This window comes from Furipterus horrens, unplaced genomic scaffold (genome assembly GCF_987537825.1).
Source record: "Furipterus horrens unplaced genomic scaffold, mFurHor1.1.pri manual_scaffold_6, whole genome shotgun sequence".
NCBI lineage: Eukaryota > Metazoa > Chordata > Mammalia > Chiroptera > Furipteridae > Furipterus > Furipterus horrens.
This window is the reverse complement of record NW_028327176.1, coordinates 26,909,898-26,932,536: the sequence shown is the minus strand read 5'-3', so window position 1 is coordinate 26,932,536 and position 22,639 is coordinate 26,909,898. Positions and strand designations below refer to the sequence as shown.

At 50.1% G+C, this 22,639-nt stretch overlaps 1 protein-coding gene across 3 annotated transcripts; it reads left to right on the top strand.

Moving 5' to 3' along the window:
• The first annotated feature begins 8,254 nt into the window (after positions 1-8,254).
• On the top strand, positions 8,255-21,853 carry HAAO (3-hydroxyanthranilate 3,4-dioxygenase). 3 transcript variants are annotated; one of them, XM_090281212.1, is made up of 10 exons: positions 8,255-8,422; positions 11,530-11,608; positions 15,551-15,634; positions 15,972-16,078; positions 18,513-18,602; positions 18,955-18,998; positions 19,238-19,383; positions 21,048-21,116; positions 21,300-21,382; positions 21,487-21,853. In XM_090281212.1, the coding sequence occupies exons 1-10, from the start codon at positions 8,337-8,339 to the stop codon at positions 21,563-21,565; spliced, it is 867 nt and encodes a 288-aa protein (XP_090137338.1). In that variant the 5' UTR covers positions 8,255-8,336; the 3' UTR covers positions 21,566-21,853. The 3 variants fall into 3 exon arrangements, with proteins under 3 accessions (XP_090137338.1, XP_090137340.1, XP_090137341.1); XM_090281214.1 differs by having other exon boundaries at positions 8,267-8,433; XM_090281215.1 differs by lacking the exon at positions 11,530-11,608 and having other exon boundaries at positions 8,267-8,422.
• Positions 21,854-22,639: the final 786 nt, after the last annotated feature.

Genomic DNA, 22,639 nt, shown 5'->3' with positions numbered 1-22,639 from the left:
CCAACTAAGCAAACCAGAATAGGAACAGAATTATAGGTATGGGGATCATTTGGAGGGTTATCAGCTGGGAGGTGGGGGGAGAAATGGGGATATGGTGCAGGGACTAAGAAGCATAATCGTTTGGTACAAAATAGACAGGGGGAAGTTAAGAATAATATAGGAAAGGGTGAAGCCAAAGAACTTATATGCACAACCCATGGACATGAACTAAGCGGGGTGGGATTGCTGGAGGGAAGGAGGGTATGGGCAGAGGGGAGCAAAGGGGAAAAATATTGGAACTGTAACAACATAATCAATAAAATATACTTTTTTAAAAAAGAAGCATTATTGGTAGGTACAAAATAGACAGCGGGTGTTAAGAACAGTAGGAAATGGAGAAGCCAAAGAACTTATGTGCAGGACCTGTGGTCATGAACTAAAGGGTGTGTGTGTGTGTGTGTGTGAGGAGGAGTGGTTACTGGAGGGAATGGTGATACCAAGCAGAGGGGGCAAGGGGGAAAAATAGGGACAACTGTAATAGCACAATCAATAAAAAATATTTTTAAAAAAGATTGGTAACGTCAGCTTCTTAAGAGTGTGCAGAAAAGGACACTGTTCAGTTTTGTTTTGTTTGTTTTGTTTTGTTTTAAAGACAGTTTGGTAGAATCCACCAAATGCATATATCCTTTGATCTAGCAGTTCCACTTCTAGAAATTTCTCCTGTACAGTCACTCATACATGTGAACAAATATGCCGTATTTCATCAAACCCAAGATGCCCTAAACTGTTTCAGGTACCATTACGGAAAAGAAAGCTGCCATTTTAATTACAATGCTGTGCTTTCATATCGCTTAGGCTTTTTATTTTATGCCTATTAAAAGACTCAATTGTATATATTTGTAATATCATATATTACTCTTGAGAACTACTGTTTTCTGTTCAGCTTTTGAGGCCCTTCGTTTCTTCCACCTACAAACCAGCCGACGCTCCCAGGAGGAAGGCAGCTCGGGGTGTCATGCTCACCTTGTGGCCCTTCTCTCCTCCTGGAAACCTTGGCCCCTCAAGCCCTGGGCAGCCTTAGTAGCTCTTTGTTGCCATCAAGCAGGGGGGTGTGTGTGTGTGTGTGTACACGCATGCGCACGTTTATTGTATTTCTAGCTACTATCAGTGAGAGTAGTTTGATCAACACTGTTATGTCGAGAGCTAGTGTGACCACATAATTTATCCTCCAAACAGGGTCCTTTCTGAGAGTGAAAAGGGACACTCTTATTACACTGGATCACCAAGCATGCCTGTGACTGTCTCAGACAACCAGGAACACGTAACCACCCTAATCACAACTCCCTTTGTACTGCTCTAAGTACATAAAACAATAATAGGAAAGATTCCCTGTTAATTTTATTTTTTAGTTATGAGAACATATAACTGTGTGCCAGTTATCCATTTAGTGCTTCTCTGCTCCGAATACACCCTCCCTGCCCTGCCCTGTGATCCTGTCAGCTAGTGCTACGGTTAGGCCGTGTCCGTGGAAGGTGCTAGAGGAACACTAAGGGCTTCTTGCCCTAGTTCCAGAGCTTTCTGCTGGTTCCTACAGCACAGCTGCCAGTGGGCGGCTTCCCAGTGAGATTTTGCCATCACCCAGCACACAGTTCCCTGCTTGCCAGCCCCAGCCTGCAGCACCACAGCAAACTCCTCTGCTACCCTGTGGGCCACCACCATGCTCTCACTGGTGAGTCCTGGCTGGGAGGGTGGGCCATTTTCAAGTTTATTCTTCCTGTGGGTTTTCTATGTCATCTCTGGAGGTAGTGGCTGCTCCCTGCATATGTTATTCTGTATTCTTTAAATTTCTACTTACCCCTTTTAGTAGTTAACTCTCATTTATTAATTAACAATTCTTTATATGGCATGCTCCCTGTTCAAATTCTGCATCCTGACTGGATCCCAGCTAATACCGAATACATTAATTATTTCTTTCACTTCTCATTTGAGAACAAAATCTGTCAAAGAAAATGGGAAACATAGTGGTAGGTAGGCAAAAATAACGCATTATACACTGTTTACCATGTGCCGGGCACTGTTCTAAGAAATTTACATCTTTTTAACTAATGTAGTCCTCATGTCAACTCTAAGAAGTAAGTAGCATCGCTATTCCTTTTTACAGATGAGCAAACAGAAGCACAGTGAGGTGATCTAAGTGGTAGAGCTGAGATTCAAATACAGATTGTGTGGCTTAAGGGTCCATGTCCTCAACACTATACAGAATAGTGCTCAGTCTGCCACTGAAGATGGAGCCCCTTGACAGTGCCTGGCATTTAAAACTATGCCTCTTAGGGGATACCCTCAAGAGAGGCACTAATCAGGGCTCACAGAGACCCTGAGTTATGGCCGCCAAAGGATCGTAATTTGAAATATGGGAATGATAAAATAGAACTAGGACCAGAAGAGAGATGACAACTGGGTCCCAGCTAAGCTGGGATACCCAGATGCCCCAAGTGCTCCTGCTGAGAAGATGAGGTAGTTCCTCTGTCAGTTACGGCAACTGTTGGACCCAAATCTACTGGACTAGGTACAGGAAGGCAGGTCTTAGAGACTAAGCATAAATAATGATGGGGTCTTCCTTGTGAGAGAACGGAAGAGCCCTAACAGAGGTAGCCACGGACCTCAAGGCGTTTCAGTAACACTCAGGGCTGTCTTTTAGGTCAAAATTTGGGGGTGGGTAGGAAAGCTCACCCTGTGGAGATGAAGAAAGACTAGGAACTAGAGTAAAACAAACTTGTTCCTATCTGTGTAGCCAATAACTGACTGAGTGACTTCGATTATGTTTCTTTACACATATCCACCACAGTTGGTTTAGCCATCCTATTAATGGACATCTTGGGTTATTTCCTGTTTGTAGAGCTGCTAAGATCATCCTTCTACAAGTTTTTTGTTTTCATTTCTTTTAGGATAATTCAGAAGTGAAATTTATGAGTCATTAGGTAGATTTATACATAGTTTTTAAGTTATTTTTTACTGTAGTAAAATATACATAATATGAAGTTTGCCATCTTAACCATTCTGAAGCATACTTTTAAGAGGCATTAAGTACATTTACATTGCTAGGCAACCATCATCACTATCTATCTCCAGAAATTTTTATCATCCCAAACTGAAAATCTGTAACCATTAAACAGTAACTCCCCATTCCCTCTCCCCTCAGCCCCTGGTAACCACCATTCTACTTCTGTCCCTATAAATGTGACTATTTTAGGTATCTCATATAAGGGGAATCATACAATATCTGTCCATTTGTGTCTGGCTTGTTTCAGTCAGCATACTGCTTTCAAGCTTTATTCATGTTAGATCTTATGTCAAAGTTTCATTCTTTTTGGGGCTGAATAGTATTCCATTGTATGTATTTCGTTTATCCATTATCAGTCAATGGACACCCAGGTTGCTTCTACATTTTGGCTATTTTGAATAATACTGCTATGAACATGGGTGCACAAAAATCTGTTCAAGTTCCTGCTTTCACTTCTCTTGGATATATACGCAGAGGTGGAATTGCTGGATCACATGGTAATTCTGTTTAATTTTTTGAGGAAACACCATACCGTTTTTCACAGAAGTTGTACCATTTTATGTCCCCACCAGGAGTGCCTCCACACCCTTGCCAATACTTGCTTTATGTTTGGGAGTTGTTTTAGTAATAGTCATCCTAATGGGTGAGGAGTAGTATCTCATTGTGGTTCTGATTTGCATTTCCCTAATAATGTGTGATAGTGAGCATTTTTTCATGTGCTTATTAGCTGTTTGTGTATCTTCTTTGTAGAAATGCCTATTCAAATCCTTTGCCCATTTTTAAAATTGTTTTGTTGTTGTTGTTGAGTTTTGGGAGTTCTTTATATATTCTGGATATTAATTTCTTATTAGATATATAATTTCCAAACATTTCCCCCCATTTTGTGGATTGCCTTTTCACTCTCTTGATTGTGTCCTTTGATGCACAAAAGTTTCTAATTTTGATTAAGTTCTATGTTTAGTTTTATAGAAAACTGCCATACTCTTATTTCCAAAGTGGTTGTGCCATTTCATACTTCCAGCAGTAATATGGAGTGTTCCAATTGCTCTGTATCTTTGTCACCACTTGGTGTTGTCAGTCTTTTTAATTTTAGCCATCCTACTGAGTGCATAATAGTATCTCATTGTGCATTTATTCATACCTTCTTGATGACTAATGGTGTTGAGCATTGACTATTTGTATATCTTTGTGAAATATTTGTTCAAATCCTTAGCCCATCATTTTGTCATTTTTTTTTTCAGTTTGTCTTTTCTGGGGGGGGTGTTGGTTATATTTTTATTAAGTTGTGAGGTTGGCTAATATTTCTCAGTTTCCTTATCTATAAGTAGCAGGTATGAATTCCTCCATGACAGTTGGACTATAAGAAATGCCAGGCTCAGCCAGGCTGGTGTGGCTCAGTGGATTGAGTACCAACCTGTGAACCAAAAGGCTGCCAGTTTGATTCCCAGTCAGGGCACATGCCTGGGTCGCGGACCAGGTCCCCAGTTGGGGGCGTGCAAGAGGCAACCACACATTGGTGTTTCTCTCCCTCTTTTTCTCCCTCCCTTCCCCTCTTTCTAAGAATAAATAGATAAAATCTTTTTTTTTAAGATTTTTTTTTTAAAGGAAGAAAAGAAATGCCAGGCTCAGTCACTGTCCTCAGTGCCTGAACTAATAAAAGCCTACTTACAAGAAAGTATACCCCCTTTCATTCAAGGCAAGGGGGATCCATGCCAGGAAAAAGGAGGGGGATGCCACAGGATGTGAGGGGTCGGGCAGTAGGGAGTGCCTAATGTGGGATTTGAAGAGGAATAGCATTCAGTAGCCCCGGCAAAGAAGGGAAAGATCACCTTGGAGAAACTGGGAGTGCCCAAACTCAGAAGACCAACTGCTGAGATACCCTACTTGGTGGCAGGTCTTGCCTACTGCCAACTCTGAAAATAGCACAGAGTGCAACCCTTGCCTCATGCCTTCAGTGGACTGTGCAAAGAATGTCATAAAGAATTTGCACAAGGATTATTAAACATTTGAGTGAAACCAATATCATCAAAGAAAGACAAGCCAGAACCTTTCCTAGACTCCTTTGAGGTTCAGTGAGACCATTGACTGAGTTTCAGCCTGTGGAATGTGAACAGCAGCGTGTGCACCACTTCTGGCCTAGTCTGGCTATAAGTACCTCCACTCCCTCTTTTCCCCTTTCTGTCTGCTGGTCTTCTGGGCTTGGGCACTCCCAGCTTCCCCTGGGTGATTCTAGCCACTTCAGGTACTGCCTTATGTCTCTGCTCTAAACTCCCACATCTCATCATAATTGCCTGGGTTATGATGGAGGTGCACAGGGGACAATGTGCTGCCTGCTCCTGCTTCAGTGCCCCAACTAATTACCCTAGAAGTCATCCTTGGATCTCCTCCCACATCTTCATCCCCCTTGAGTCTGAAGCATCCTAATGGCTGCTCCCAGCACCCTTGGAAAGACCCTCTTCTCGGCTCCTCTAAGCATCGTGGGCTGAGGTTTCCTTCAATCTAATTTTGCCTTCTTTTAGTCACTCCTTGCAGGGTGATGTTGGAAGTTACATGATGAAGGAGACAAGATCCTGAGTCAACTTCTCTTAATTAGGTGCCTAAATGTGCAGGGAAATTCTTCCCCACTGTACTTCATAGGAATGACAAGTGAACTTTCTTTAATGTGTTAAACTACTGAGTTTGTGGTGGATTTTTTTTTCCCTGTTACAGCAGCTAATATTATCTTCACTGACAGAAACTTTATAGTTTCCTTGAAGAAATTAAGGGAGTGTATCACATCCATGAGACGAAGATAGCCAGTTGTAGGAGGGAACCAAGTAAAGACATTGTTTATAAATAAAAATATGAAATCATGACCTGGCCAGGAGACTCAATTGGTTGAAACGCCATCTGATACACCAAAAAGTTGGAGGTTCAATTCCTGGTCAGGGCACATACCTAGGTTACGGGTTCAATCCCCAGTTGGGTGTGTACAGGAGGCAACCAATCAATATTTCTTTCTCATGTCAATGTTTCTCTCTCTCTCCCCTCCCCTCTCTCTAAAATTAATAAACATGTCCCAGGCTGGGTAGCTCAGTGGGTTAGAGCATTGTCCCAATACTCCAAGGTTGTGGGTTCAATCCCCAGTCAGGGCACATACAAGAACCTCTCTCCCTTCCTCTCTTTCTAAAACCAATAAATAAAAATTTGAAGAAAAAAAAAAAACATATCCTTGAATGAGAATTAAAATAATGAAACCATTGAAATTTAAAACTCAGTACACGAGATGAATCTGATCACATCAACTGAATTTTTTAAAAAGAAAGAGAGAAAGACAGGAAGAAAGACAAAAAGAAAGGGAGGGAGAAAGGTGGGAGGGAGGGAAGGAAGGAAGGAAGAGAAAGAAAGAAAGAAAGAAAAAGAAAAAGAAAAAAGAGTCTACTGAAAGATTAGGCTGAATATTCCCAGAACGCAGTCAAATGGTGTCCCAGATCCAACTTAGGAGGCTTGCAATTGAACAGACATGGTGGTTTATTTATGCAGCACAAATCAGAGGGCAGATTTGGCAGTAACTATACAGCAGATTATTTAGCCTGTGTTTAGGATTCATCTGGATATTTCAGACCCCAAATGATTGATGTTATTCAACTAGGTAGATTAAAATACAAAGCAACTATTGTCATTTCCTTTGTGCTATGTAGTAGAACATCTGTTGGTCTGAAATCATTTATTTTTTCATTTTAGTGTGAATTCATTCATACCTTTATCCATCCACCCACCCAACCATCCATTTAACAAATATCCAAACCTAACAAACACATCCTAGGTCCTTGGTGTTTGATGTGTCACTGTTTTCATCTTGCTGATTACTTGTAGATGAGAAAGTTTAAAAACATTGTTTGAGTTATTTTGGTGCCAAACAAAATTCTAGAAGGAAATGCTCAGCTAAAAAGCTCTAAATAAATAACTAAAAAGAGAAAGGGGGGAGAAAGGGGTAAGGGGGGTGGGGCGGGGAGATGACACTGAGGGTCTGTCCAAGCAGCGGTGGGTGGGAATCTTGATTCCGGTCTGGGTTTTGATTTGTGCGGGAGAGTTCCGTGTCTGCGGGCGCTGAGAGCACCAGCCCACCCACCCCAGGCAGCCGGGCGGGGCACGATGGGCTTTGGGGGAGGTGGGCAGGAGTTGGAGGAGTTTCGAATTTCTTGAACTCTATAGTCCGGATTCTGGTGTCCGAGCTGTCTCCCCCACCTACCAGCTCTTCACCCCGCCCAACCTTCTCCGACAGACGCGCGCAATTTTCGTAAGAATTAGGAGTTAGGAAGACAGAAAAGCAAGCAGGTGTCCCCTCCTCCGCATTCCACCCATTTCTTCTCCTGCACACCCACACACTAGGTGCCAGGTCTCTCCTGAGCCCCCAGAGTAACTGAGTTAGAGCCTCTCCCTTGGGCTGGACCGTTAGCACAGGTTTGTCCGTCCTCCCCAGCCCCGGACTCCGCGGCTCCTGACGGCTGGAACACCGAGGTCCTGGTTATTCACCTGTAAAACTCCTCATTGAACTGTCGTGGGACCCATGTCCTTCAGACATGGAGGAAGCTCAGAACAGCGCCAGGCGCCTTATCCGTGTCTGCCTCTAGCGAATGTAGGCGAGGGCACCGCGCCCTCCAGTCTGGCCGGGAAGGTCTTTGTGCGCCAGGGACCCCGCAACTTTGCGCCCGCAGCCGCTTCTCGCGTCCTTGCCGAACCGCTCCCCTCTCCCAGGCAAAGGCACGGCCGCTGCGCCACTCAATAAACCTGGGGACTCTGACCTGACTCCGTCCTCGTGACAAGATAGCGGATGACACGAACCGGCGCCTGTGGCGGGCGCTGCGCAACCCTAGATGACTGCATGGACATCCCCGTTTTTCAGATGAGGAAACAGGCTTCAGTCCAGTGCCAGCACTGTTGGACTCAGATGCTCAGGTTTCCCAGCCGTCTGCTCCGCATTACAGTATTTCTCTGGGGCCCAGAAAGGTTCTCTATCCTGCGTCTTACGCCTATCTCAGGCTCCCAAGCCCCAGCAGGTGTGCGGGATGTCCCGCGACGTGCGGTAAAACCAAGCCGGTGCCTGACGGGGCAACCGGGGAGGTACCAGGGCTCTCTGACCAAAAGCTGACAGGCGCCACCGCGCGGGTCCCAGCCACTGCCACCGCGGTGCCCTGAGGGTTGCCCCGCCCTTTGACCTCCGGGGTGCTGATTTAAGGAGGCAGCCAGTAGGCGACTGGGCGGAACCGCACCTTCCCGACGGCCCCAGGACACAGCTGGGAGCACAGCTCCCCGGATGGCCATGGAGCGTCCTGTGAGAGTGAGGACATGGGTGGCGGAGAACCGAGCCTCCTTCCTGCCCCCCGTCTGCAACAAGCTCCTGTGAGTCCCAGGCAAGCCTCCCTCCTCCTGCCCTCTCTCCTCATCTCCTCTCCTCCTCTTCTCCGCCTGCACCCCTCACCCCTCACCCCTCACCCTCCAGCTCTGAGGTCCTTGACCCAGAAGCCTGCATATAAGGGGCTGTCATCCTCATTGTGTCTTCAGGGAAGGAGGAGGGCGGGCTGTTCCGGCTTCCACCACCCTAGTCTGTTCCTCTTTCTGGTGCCTGATGTGGAGATTGTGACCTTGACTTCTGAGGATGGCTGGGTGAACTAAGGCTAGGAGAGAAGCAGATGGTAGGTGGCAGTTTTTCCCCCCTATCCCACCCCAAGGCTGAGAGACAGCTCTCCAACCCCCAGTGACTCTCAGAAGTTTGGTCCCAGAATTGCAGTAGAGCCCAGATCTGGGGACAGCTCAGTCATGCACCTCAACTCTGTCCAGGAAGCCACAGGCTTATCATGACTTATTGCTCTTCACCTCTTTGCAGGCAGGTGCGCACACATACACACACACACTTGTAGGTTCTCTCTCTCTCTCTCTCTCTCTCTCTCCCCCCCCCCCCTCTCTCTTTCTCTCTCTCTCCTCCCAAGCACTCTTTCTCCAGCAGACCTCTCAGGCCCTCTCCTGAAGCCCCTTCACCTCCCTGCCTGCCCTTCCCTGGGCTCCCAGCTCCAAGCTCACAATCCCATGTCAGTCGTATCCACAAAACATCTCCAGCAGGGTGGCACCTCAAAAAACACAGCTATGATCATTAATACTTTGACAAGCGGAGACTGTGCCAAGTGCTTTTACATCATCTCGTTTAATGGTCACAGTAGCCCCAGGGGGTGGGATTTTAATTAGTAGCCTACCCAGTGTCACAGAGTTAGTGCAGGACAAGGTCCTTACTCAAGCCCATGGAACAGTTTGATCCCAAAGTCCACACTCTTGGGTGCTGTGCAGCTCTGCCAGGGCTAGCAGGCAGCATCTCCCCAATGCCCTCACCTCTTTCCTCACTTCACCCCTTTCCACAGTCTCATTCTCTGTCCTCCAGCTTCTCCTCTGATGGTGTCTCATATCCACCGGCTCCTCTCCAGTCCCACCGCCACTGATCTGGTCCCATCCTTGTCACCTCCTGCCTGGAGAGTGGGAGCTGCCCCACTTCTGCACCCACCCACCCAGCCCTCCAGCGCTGCCCCAATGTTAGTAATCACAAAATGCAGGCCCTCCCTTTAGCCACTCAGCAGATGTTCACTGAGCACCTGCTGCATCCCAGGCACTATTCTGGACACTAGAGATAGAGCAGGAAACCAGTGGACAAAAGTCTCTTTCTTGGGGAACTGACATTCCAGTAGGAGGAGGCAGCCAATAAGTACAAACAAACGGGGTGGAGGCCCAGGCAGATCTGTCGGGCACAGGGCAGGGTAGGGCTGCGGCTTCACCCCCTGTGTTGTCAAGGGCTGTGAGGGCGACCCTGCTCCAGGCCTCTTCCCACTCCTGGTGGTTTAGTGGTAATCTTTGCATTCCATAGCTCCTGCCGCATCCCCCCCCCCCCCCAATCTCTGCCTCATCTTCACCTGGTGCTCTCTTGTGTGTCTGTGTCTGAATCTCCCTTTTTCTAAGGACTCCAGTCATATTGGATTGGATGTCCACCCTGCTTCAGTCCGACCTCATCGTAGCTTAACTAAGTATGTCTGAAATGACGCTGTTTCCAAATTAGGCCACATTCTGAGGTTCTGAGGGTTAGGGTTCTGACTGTGAATTTGTGGTGGGGGGCACATATGAAGCTGCTGGAATGTTTTGAGCAGAGGAAGGTCATTATCTGGCTTATACACTCTGATGGATGGGTTGAAGTAATTCTTGAGTGGGCTTATTCAAGAACTTTCCATATGTACCTAGATCAAGAATTTTCAACTGGTGTGTTGCAAGAATTTTTAAAATATGCAACATCTGGCTATTTAGTCAGGGGCAGTGACCTCTTTTCCCTTGGATTGTCAAATTAAAAAAAAAATAAAAAAGACAACAACAAACTCAACAATAACTGTCCAGTGAGAATTAATCAAAATTATACCTATTTTGTCATAGCAGCAAAAAACATAATGTATTTTTTGGTGCGCTGCAGAATTTTAGTAAATAGTTTATGTATATGAGATGAAAAAGGTTGAAAATTGCTGGGATGGATTAGATCTCAAAAAAGATGACTAAAAAAGAAAAAAGTTTCCTAGGCACCTCTCAGGCCAAGACCAAACTCCTTGGCTGAGCTCTTGGGGTGACTTGGCCTCCCATCCTGATCCAGCCTTTCCTCCATCGGTCCCCAAGACCACTCCTACACCACCAGGACCCCCAGTGCTCTGGTCTCAGGGCCTCTGCACTAGTATCCCCTCCACTTCTTCTTTTTTTTAATATTTTACTTATTTATTTTAAGAGAGAGGGGAAACGAGGGAGAGAGGGAAACATCGATGTGTGAGAGAAACATCACACGCCCCCAACCAGAGACCTGGCCCAGAACCCAGGCATGTGCCCTGGCTGGGCATCAAACCAGTGACCTTCTGGCTCACAGGACAAGGCCAACCAACTGAGCCATGCCAATCAGGGCTTCCCTCCACTTCTTAAAGCAGGTGCCTCCCAGCTGTAGCCCAGCGCTTTGGGGGAACAGATAGTCTCATAATCAGACAGCTCTGGGGAGTTGGAGGTAGATTAAGGTCATTTTACCCCTACAGGAAGTGGGACCTCCAGCTTGCTCTCCTGTATTTGGAGATCTTGAGTACAGCCCAAGGATCCCAACGATGAAGAGAGAGATCTACAACCACGCTGTCCCCCGTACTGGATCAGAGGATGTGGGGGATGCACACAGAGGAACTAGACAAACACACACATGCATATATGAAGACACAGATTCAGAAAGACACAGGCATATATACAGTTTCAGACACAAGCAAATTCTTGGATATGCACAGGCACTCTGCGATGAGTGGAGGAGGACAAACCTCAAAAACTGGGATGGGCAATGATGCAGAAACAGCCCTGTTCCCTCTCCCAGGTGTGCCTAGGCTCCCTCCAGGCCCCTCACAGGCCCCTTCTGTTTTCTCTCATGAGCTGGTTCAGCACCTCTCCCCTTTCCTCCATCACAGGCATCAGGAGCAGCTCAAAGTCATGTTCATCGGGGGCCCCAACATCAGGAAGGACTACCACATCGAGGAGGGTGAGGAGGTAGGCATGTGACCGCCCCTCCCCTGACCCAGCCCTGGGGCAAGGGGACACTCCCCAAGACAGGACCAGAGCCTGTGCATAGGAGATGGGCTGGTCAGATGGGGGTGAAGGGGGCTCGAATTAAATCACAGGGCAGTACTGCTGTCTGGATGGTGTGGGTGCCCAGTGACACCTCTGACAGCCCCATCCCCAGGAAGAGTCCAGTCTCTGTGGGCATGAGAGGCTCTAGCTGGTGGCATCACCCCCTGCACACAGGGGCTGCCCATGCTCCAGGTGGGACACCCTGGTCCCCTCCCTCCAAACCTGAACATGCAAGATTGACCTCCAAAGTGAGACCCAAGCACTGAGAGGGACCTGGGTGCTCCGCTCTGGTCCCAGGATCCCAGTTCTCTGGGAAGGGCTAGGGCTGGGGCTGGGATGCCCTCCTCACCTAGGGGACATAAGACACATCAGCTGCTAGTAGCTACTGTGAGGGGTGGGGGGGTGGGGGGAGGGGGTATTTGCAATTTGCACTGATTACACTTTTGGACTTTGAATTTTGGTCTGTGTTTCTGTGCTACCTACCTCAAAGTAAATAAATAAGAGTGAAATTAAGAGAAAAAGATGGACCCTCTGAAGAAGGAGCACAGATGGGTTCCCAGCTATCAGAATCTGATGGCAAAGGATTGGTATGGGCCCCCTACCTCTCATCCTGGGGGCCCGGCCCTGGGGTTCAAGGTCTAGAGTCCAGCTTAGTTACCAGCCTTTTCCCCCACCGCTGGCCACTCAGCCATAGCTGGGGACTGGAGGGCACACTGGAGAATCACTCACTTCACAAATATTTACTGATCACCTTACTATGGGCGGAGTTGGGGGGGAGTGGGGGTCAGGATCCGGGGCCAGCAGGGAGCAGCAGCCTCTGCAGAGTGGAGCTGGCCAGTCCTTTACCTCTCACACTTCCAGGGCCCATACCTCCGCCTGCCATCCCCTCTTACACCACTTTCCTTTGTGGAAAAAACCAGCGGGTAAATCCAAAACTGCAGAGAGAAGACAGGATTGAGTTGGGAGTGGCCACGAAGGGAGCTAGTTGCAGGGTCTCTCCTGCGTGCCTCAATCAGCCTCAGACACTCCATCTTGTCTTCCAGAGGCTTCCACTCGGTTACCTTGGTTTCAATGTCCACCTCTGTCTCCTTCCCCTCTTGTCCCCTACCACCTCTTTGCCACACCCCACCTCAGTGTCTCCCCAAGATGCTCTGGTGGATGGGTGTCCACTTAGGGACCCAGGCCAAGTCTTGACTTAGCTAGGTGGCTGAGAGATGAGGACTGGCCTGAGCAGGTGTCCCCACTTTGGAGGGATATTCAGGTGGCCTGGAAGAATTTGGTGGGTTCATGAAGGCTTGGTCCCAACCTGAGGCGGAGGAGAGTTCCAGACAAAGGCCCTGGGAGAGGCAGCATCCTCTGTTCCTACCTGTCCTCACCCAGCTGGAGCCTGGGGAGACATGCCAGTCCCAGGGTCCAGACTCCTCCCTGGTGAGGGAAGGGGAGTCGCTGAGCCAAACTTTCCTCCTCACTGAGCTCAGGCCTCAGCAACAGCCCTTCAGGTGCCTTGGCTCACCCACCACACATACTCCACTGACCCTGGTCTTTCCCTGTGGGGCACAGGTGTGAGGGAGCCTGGGCTGGCAATTGCCAACCTGGGTGGGAGACTGACTCTCCCTAATCATGTGATCTTGGACAGGTCACATCACATCACCTCTCTGTTCCCTTAAGGCACATGGGGATACTGCCCCTGCCTGGTGGAGGGATTTAATGTATGTAGAGTATGAGCATAGAGCCCAGGGCACAGTAGGCTCCTAATATGCATTGGTTCTCTGCACTCCCGGCCTCTCTCCTGCCTATCCTGCCTGTAAGGCCTTTCCAGACACCAGAGCTCTGATTCAATTCAATATCTGCCCACAGGGACAGTTAATCTAGCCAGCACCAGGCCCCAAACATCATTTACTTCCAAACTGAGCATAATTCCTCTTGGGTTGCCCAAGGCTGTTTGGGATTTTTGCTCTTCTGGTTCTGCACCTCTGCTCCAGGCCAGGTCTCACCCTCCTCACAAGGAAGGCTTCTGTAGAGAGACAAGACTGAGAAAAATTCCACTTCCTTGCTATGGTTTTGTTTGATGGCTGCTAACACCTTTACCTGCCTGCACAGGGTTTGAATCTGGCCCAGACGATCACTCCAGCCCCCTACCAGCCCCTAGCTTTCCCTAATATCTGCAGGGCCTCAGGGCTATGTCCCCTCCCCAGGACTCTCTGGAGTCTTCCTTCCTCTGCCCCTACCACGAGAGAACTCCCCCACCCCCGCAAAAACACACACAGGTGCTTCCTCCCAGCTGAAGGGTGGGATGGGGTGGGGCTGCAGAATTTCTCCCTAAGAGAGCCTGGGAGGTATTTTTTTAAATTTGTTTTAAATAACTTGCATGGGTTATTTTTAATAATAAAAGTAAAGATTGTTTATTGTAAAAAAAAAAAAAAAGAAAACATGGGAAATACAGAAAAACACGTGCATACCTCATTCGTGATCCCACCACTCAGGGTGTCCCGCCCCTGCGGACGCTGCTTTCCTTTACACATGTACGGTCACCTAGTTAGAATCCTGCTGGATGTCATATTGTGAATCTTTTTTTTTTTTTTTTCATATTGTGAATCTTAATTTAACATGATAACTGTGGCATTTTCCATTTCCCACCTTATTAACAGTTATTCAAAAATAGTTCTTGATGGCTGCACAGTGTTCCATATGTTGACTCTATCAGAAAACAGTGGCATTTCCCTATTAGCAGTATTAGCACTATTTTGTCATCCCCGCCATCACCGACTGTAGTCGATAGACCGTGTGTAGCATCCCAGGCAGACTTCACCGCAACTTTCTGAGTAGACACTGTCATTTTATAGGTGGGGAAATGAAAAGGGTGACCTGGCTGAGCTGAGGACTGGGCGATGCTGGAGTCTGTGCCTTTAACCACCATGTGCTGTAACATCACAACCTCGTGTGCACAGCATGAGTGAGGTGCACTTCTGAGTCACTACAGCACCTTCCTGGAGATGGAGTTACTAGCTCAAGAGTGTAAGGTGGCCACTGTCCTGGTTTGTCCTGGACTCTGTTGGTTTCAGCACTGAAGGTGCTCCATCCAAAGAAACCCCTCCGGCCACCCTACAGGGTGTGAGCTGGGAAGGGCCTTCCTACCCGCTGCCAAATGGCCTTCAGAGGCATCACATCAACATGTCCCTCATGGCAGACTGGAAAGCCACATTTCCCTAGTTTCCCTGAGCTCAGCTTATTTCTCTTAGTAGATGCTAGAACAAGAACCTCTACCTCTAACTCCTTACATGATAATAATGATTATTACTAATAACACCCCTTCAACTATTTGGCTGGGGCCTTTAACACCGTGCAATGTATGACTGGTGGAGAAAAAATGTGTCTCCTCCTCCTCTTCTCAGCTCCATGGGGTGATCTCAGTAAACACATTAATTAGGGACTTAGGATGGAACGGGGAAAATGCAGAAGGAGCCCCGCACCCGCACCCCAGGGAGCTAGCTGGAGGTGGGTACTCCCATCCCCCACAGTCCCCAACCCACCCCAGCTTCCAGCATCAAGCCCACCATTTACACGGCTGACCTCCTGAGGGATCTGGACAGGCACAGCCTTCTGCCCCCAAGCCAGACAGCAACTGTTGTGTCCTGGGTACTTTGCTCATCACTTGCATGTCAAGAGGTGATCCTTGTGTGTTACTGGCCCTTCTGTCTGTGGCACACGTCAGGGGAGATGGAGGCGTCAGGGCAGGAATGACGGAGCTGCTCATAAACTCCGGGGGCTTCAGGAACTTTCTCAGGTTTCCCAGTCAGAAATCAGGCCAAGGACCTAGGAGGAGAGGGGAAGTCTGAGCCTTTCTGCTGTCCTGTCCCACAGGTGTTTTACCAGATGGAGGGCGACATGGTTCTCCAAGTCCTGGAGCGAGGGAAACACCGGGACGTGGTCATTCGGCAGGGAGAGGTGAGGCGGACCCCAGGGGTGGGAGGCGAAGGGCCACCAGAACAGGAACTTACTGAGTCCCCTCCTCCTGGCTTTGGTCAAGATCTTGTCCTCCCACCTTTTTCTGCCCTCCTGCCCACCCGACCTGCCCCAACCCCATCCTCGGGCACTTCCTCCTCTGGGCTGCCCCATCCGCAGCACAGCCCAACTTTTCCTCCGGTTCCCTGGTAGAGGCTGGGCAGCGAGGCGCGCTGGGCTGGATCCTGTGGGTCCACTGGGAGGCCAGGACGCTCTGGGCACTGCGGTCTCCGTGGGGGACTGCAGCCTTGCTGACGACACCTCGTCCCCAACACTGCAGATATTCCTCCTGCCCGCTGGGATACCCCACTCTCCACAGAGGTTTGCCAACACTGTGGGGCTGGTGATTGAGCGGAGGCGGCTGAAAACGGAGCTAGATGGGCTCAGGTAAGTGGGGGCCTGGGGCAGAGACTGGGATGGGGATGGGGTGGGAGGGGTAGGCCAGCAGCTGAGGAAAAGATTTGAGATAGACCCAAGAAAGCATTTCCTGGCCATTGCGCAAGAATGGGGAGGCAATGGGGATCCTGTATTTGCCAACTGATGGGGAGAGGTTAGGGTAGGTGGAGGGGTGGGTTTGATGATGGAGGAGGTAGGATGGTCTATGTGGCCCTCTGGTTGCCCATTCAGCCTGCAGAACTCTGGCTGGGACGAGAGCCTGTGCTTTCTGCACCGAGGCCTGCTGGGGCCAGGGGGGGGGGGGTGGATGCCAGGGTCAGACCCAGCTGGCCCAGGGCAGCCGGAACACTGCTGCTTCTCCAGCCTCTGCCCCCAGAGTTTACTCCGTCTCCGCCGGTGCTCTCCTCTGCTGCCTTCTCCACCCCAACTCATTCCACAACCAGGGCTAGCAGTTGAATCACACTTGTTATGGGCCAGGCACCAGCCTAAGCACTTTATGTGTATTTTTATTCATTTAATCCGCATCATGATCCTATGAGGCAGGCACCGTTGTCATCTGTATGTTACAGGTGAAGAAACTGGACACAGGGAAGTTGAGTTTGCCAGAAAATGGCAGAGCTGGCATGATAGAGAACTACAAAGGAAGGGCCCGGATGGGAGTGGGAGTCAGCCCCAGAGAGGGCCGAGCACGGCGCAGAGATGGGCACTCTGTTTCCACAGCTGAGTTCCCATTTGGTTCCCATCAGTCACCCAGTTATTATCTTCCGCAAGGAGGGTGCAGCCTGTGGCTCAGGGGGACACAGGTTTTTTACAAAAGCTAAACTACTCTCTGTATGTTTTAACTAAGAAAATTTAAAATTCCCAGCAAGTTGCTGACATCTGTTATAATGAACTTCTTTTTTTAATACTTTCCTTTTTTCTAATTACCAAAGTCATACACATTCATTCTTGAAATCTGGAAAAGTACAAGACAGTATGAACAAAATTTAAATTACCTGTCTGGAAAAAGGTGAATGTTAGGGTATGTGAATGGTATCTCAAACACACACACACACACACACACACACACACACACACACACAAATAAAGAGAAAACAAAAAAATTGTCATCTCACCAATTAAACCCGACAAAGCACTAAAACTTCCATGTCCTTTTTTTCTGTGCATAGCAGCACCTTCCAACGTTGTAATCTTAATTCAAGCATAGGTTTGTTTTGCTTTTATTACATGAAAAAACTCATTAGTATTTCTTATACTATTAAATTATTTTTTAAAAGCACCATGTTAATGACTGCATATGAATCTGCAACATAACAGTTTGTTGTAAAAGCAGACGCGTGGCCGTAAACTCTCAAAGAAAATTTTCCCATGGGGCTTTATCTAGGGAGTCTTTAGTGATGGAGAGGATGGTTTCCTCAATAACATTTTTATTGCAAATTCAATAACAGATTTCATCTGGCTGCTTTGACCTTTAATAAAAGCCAGGGACTCAACATTAAAATTCCACTCTGAAAGCAATTTCTGGAGGACATTACAGTCCAGTTGTGAAGCTCTGTGGTGGCGAGCTCCCAAGATGGAACTTACGTGTCGGGTGGGGGAGATGCACTGTGTCTGTATGCAGGACTGCTTCTCTTTTCGGGGAGCAGTTAAAGAGCAGGCCGAGCTGGCTGCGCCCTGGGAGCTGGGGCTGGGGATTAGGCATTCAGTTAACAGATGTGCTGCACATACAGGCCTGAGGGACAACCCTGGTCTGCCAGTGCTCCTTAGGCCAACTCCCCGAGCCAGGCTGGGGGCTTGGGTGGGCTTCAGGGAGTCCACTAGAGGCTATGTGTGCATGCATATGGATGGACCTTCCTCCCAAGAAGAGGTCCAGCATTTTGTTCTTGTCCTCAAAGGTATCCATGACCCAAAAAGGAGAAGGATCTCTCATCTGGGGGGCATTTTCCACATGCTGGTTCCTTAAGGTCCCATGTGCTCTGACCCAGAGCACCAGCAGGCAGACAAGCATCCAGCCACAGGCTCTAGATTCAGGCTCACCCTCAGCTTCCACTTCAGAAAAATGAAGATACTAGTCACGATGCTCTCTACACATCTAAGACTATCTCTAGCCTATCCTGCTTATGCCACTTACCGGCTGTGTAACCCCTGCCAAACTGCCTCGCTTCTCTGAGCCTCAGAGTTCCATCCACATTGAAAACCATCAACTTTTAGGAACCAGGAAGAGCTATGTGAATGAGATGGATTACAGCCCTCTCGCTTTGGAGGTACACGTTGCTTCTGGGAGAGCCGGGTGTGGCTACCAGGCTACACTAACAGGGTGAAGCAGGCAGCCAGCTCTGCAGGGCCAGCCAGACCCAGAAATCAACAGGCAGAGCTGGGCCAGAGGGAGGCTTCCCTGAGGCTTACCCATCCTTTGCTCTGGCAGGTACTACATAGGAGACACCACGGATGTCCTGTTTGAGAAGTGGTTCTACTGTGAGGACCTCGGCACACAGCTGGCCCCCATCATCCAGGAGTGAGGCCCGTCCCAGCCCGGCCCCTCGTTCTCCTGAGGCCCCATGCCCTAGCTGGGACAGCAGACACATCTAGGAAGTGCTCCATGCAGCCCCTGCCAGCCTGGAGCTGTCACGCCTGGGGTTTAGGGAGAAGGCTTACCTCTCCTAGGGTGGGAGGCTCAGGCTAGAGACCCCCTTGGGGAGGGAAGGAGGCTCTTCCATGGGGCTGGAAGTGAGCAATGGCAGACATGAGTCTATAAGGGCCCCACAGTGTGTGTGGGCTCCTGCACCTGACAGCATATGTGGGTCTGTCTCACTGACCTCTCAGTCAGGAATGCTGGCCCCTCTCCCCTTCCCTTTATGTCCCTGCAGGTTCTTCAGCTCTGAGCAGCACCGAACAGGAAAGCCCAACCCTGGTGAGGCCATGAGGACCGCTTTCCTCCCTCCCTCCTTTCCCAGAGTAGGATGAGTCTCGGCCCAGGGTAGTAGGGAAGAGGCACCAAATAGTACCCGTCCCCCATGTGGCTGCTGGGTCCTCGAGCTTGATCCAGAGCCCATTCCTGCAACTGAGAGCTGGGGCCCTTGGGAATTGGGTCTGCTGGGACTGGGAGGGCTGGCCCAGCGGACGCTCACCACAGCTGGGTCATGTGTGCAGACCAACTGCTGAAGGAAACGCCATTCCCCCTGAGCACACGATCTGTCATGGAGCCCATGTCCCTGGAGGCCTGGCTGGATAGTCACCGCAGGGAGCTACAGGGGGGCACACCCCTCAGCTTGTTTGGGGACACCTATGAGACCCAGGTAATGCAGCCCCAGGCCACCCAGGGCACGCGCGCGTGCGCGCGCGCGCACACACACACACACACACACACTTCAGAGGTTGTAGACATGGGCACAGGCCTTCCCGTTTCTTCCCTGACTCAAAAATACGGCTTTGCTGAGAGTGGTCCAAAGCAATCTTTATTTGCCTTCAGAGTAGGGGGTTGTCCCATCCAGTGAAAGATTTCTAGGGCCTGGGGTTATCCCCCTGCTAGGAATTCCTGAGCCTTTGACCAGTCACACCCTTGGGAGTTGGAGGGGAGAGGGGTGTTTGGGGGTGAGGGTTGGGGAGAAAGGTACACAAACAAAGCTGGCCTTCTTCCATTCAACACTTATTAAGTGTCTACTATGTTTCAAGGAAAGTAAGATAGAATCACTGCCTCAGAGTGAACAGTTTGGTAAATGGACAAGTTAATCAAGTCACCACAATCATGATACATTATTTGGCAGAGAAGCTTTAGGAAGCCACAGGAGAATAAAGGAGGAACCCACACTGGGAGGAAAAGTCAGGGAAGGCTTCCTGGAGGATGTGATGTGTAAGCTGCATTTCGCAAACGTGGGCGTTTGCAAAAGACAAAGAGGTAGCGAGAACATTCTGGAGGAGGGAGAGGCATGAGCAAAGGTCTGGAAGCCTGAAGCAGACTGGCCCTGCAAAGTAGCTGAGGTTGGCAAAAGCCAGGGCAGGGGTGTGGGGGCAGCAGGCCAGAATCCTGGTGGGTCTCCTGAGGCAGGCAAGGTTCCAGGACTTATCCTGGAGACAACAGAGCTTCACCCAAGCATTAAAGCCAGCAGATAATGAGGCCAGAATGGTGTTTTAGAAAGATCGCTGCACCGTGTGGGGCGGGATCAGGAGGGCAAGTGTGGAGGAACGGAGACCCTGCAGAAGGCTCGTGCTCGCTTGTGCTGTACAGTTCGTCGCTGGCACATCCTTGCAGCTTGAATCAGACAAGCGCATGGAGGGGTGCTCACCGACACAGACTGCCCTGAGACCTGAGCTGAGCAGGGCTGTGAAAGCAGGTGCGCGCCACAAAGCCCTGCCACCCATAACGGCAAAGCCATTCAGCGCTGAGCCAGCCTCAGGGCCTTGCCTTCCACCTCTCTCTCACCCCCACTCCCACCTGCTTCAGTTTATGCCAACAAATACCTACTGAGTCCCCTCCGGGCCAGTGGGAGCACAGCCTGCACAGGAGCTGCGGGCTTCCAGGCGTCTGGCTCTGGCTCCTCCCTTCCCATCCCCCTCCTTCTCCTTAGGCCATAATTTCAGGGAGTGAGGGAGGTGGGCACCCTTTTGGGAACTATGTGTGTGGGCTATGTGAGTCTGTACTGTGTTGTGCCCATGTGTGAGGGTACCTGTGACCCTGGCAGGCAGGTCTTCCTGTGGGTCAGCAGTAGTCGTGAGGTGCTACAGACGGAACGGATGTGCGTGTGTGTATGCAGGACAGGCGTGTGTGATCCCAAATGGCAGGTGGGCAGCACCCAATGTGATGGAGGGAGCGGGGAGGCCTGCAACCTGGGCAGCTTTCCCTCCAAGCAATAGTCTTTGCATCCCACAGGGAGATAAGGCCGTACTGGGGGCCAGGTTTAAGACCATCTGCTTTTGGGGGCAGGAAGCAAGCACCAAAAAGATCTGTGTCCTGTCCTACCAGGTGATCGTCTATGGACAAGGCAGCAGCAAAGGCCCGAGACAGGATGTGGACATGTGGCTGTGGCAGCTGGCAAGTGGGGCCCGCAGGAGTGGGTGGCACAACCTCCTGCCCTTGGGGACCAGGCTGCTCCCAGGCCTTGCACTCCCACAGTCTAGACCGGCTCCCAGGGCCTCCTTGCCAGGGTAGATTCAGGACTCTCGGCCAGGCATCGAGGCCTGATGGTCTCCCCTCAATTCTCTTCATCTCCTCCAGGAGGGCTCCTCCATGGTGACCATCGGGGGACAGCGCCTGAGCCTGAGCCCTGATGAAAGTCTCCTGGTGCCAGCTGGGACTGAGTGGGTCCACTGGGAGGCCTTTCCGTCAGCTGTGGGACTGCCCTCCTTTCCCTGCGATCCTTGGAGTCCATCCTTGCCTGACCCCTGCCCACCTGTCTCCTCAGGTATGCCTGGGAACGAGGGCGAGGCTCCGTGGCCCTGGCTGTGACCCAGGACCCTGCCCGCAAGAAGCCCCTGGGGTGATCGTCTTGCTGTGGGCCCCGAGCAGTCACAGAACGTGCCACAGCACCATCCCTGCTGAACTGCTTCCCCAGCCCCCACTGCTTCTTGGTGTGCTGCTGCTGAGTGACTCAGCGTCCCTGCTGGGCCCTGGACATCATTGTCATCCATTTTCCTCCTACCCTCTGTCACCAGGCTCCTGAGGGGCCTCAGTTCAGCACTTGTCTGCCATCAAGAAGGCCCTCAATAAAGCCTTCCTGGTGGACGAGTGCCTGTGGTTCTGCAAGGGCACAGGCTGTGGTCGATGGCTGACCTCGTGTGCTCCCATGACTGTGTGTTATCTGGGGTTTTGGGGCACCAGGGACTGTGGACGTGTGGAGGGTCTGCATGTGGTCCGACCCACACAGGCTCCTGTGGTTGTCCTGGGAGCACAGCTGATACTGTCTCTCTGCCTCTTTCCCATGTATTCTTTTTACATAATTTAAAAAAAAATAGCTTCTGTCAGCACCCCCCCCCCCATAGCAGGAGTGATTTCTGCTAATTCTATCAATAGAAAACATAGAAATACATAAATACACCAAATCCCCCACCCAGAGTTAAGCAGTGTTGATACACGAAGATTGCGATGAGCCCCGAGAGGGTTGGCAGCAGTGGGGGGGGGGGCAGGGGGAGGTCTGGCCACCTCCCCATGCTTCCCCTGCTGTGCACAGACACCCCATCCACACACTCAGGTGGCTGCTGGGCGAGGTCTGGGATGCAGCTCAGCCCCAGGAGCAGCAGTGGGTAGAAATGAAGCAAGAAACCTGTAGTGGGCAATCTGCACTTGGTATCCTGAAACTTCAATGAGAAGTCGATGAGGGACAAGTGGGAGTAAATGAAGCTGGATCTAGACGAACAGGTCCCTGGAGAGAGTGAAAGCTTCCTCTGGGAAACTTGGGGTCAGAACCCTGCCTTCTTCACCCCAGCCCGGCAGCTCACTGCTTTGACACACTCCACTGAAGAACAGAGGAGAGCCTGACCTGGCAGAAGAGGCTCCTGTGCCTGAAGAATGTCGGGACCTTCACCCACCTCTCTACTCCTAAGGGCTTTCCTCTCCTG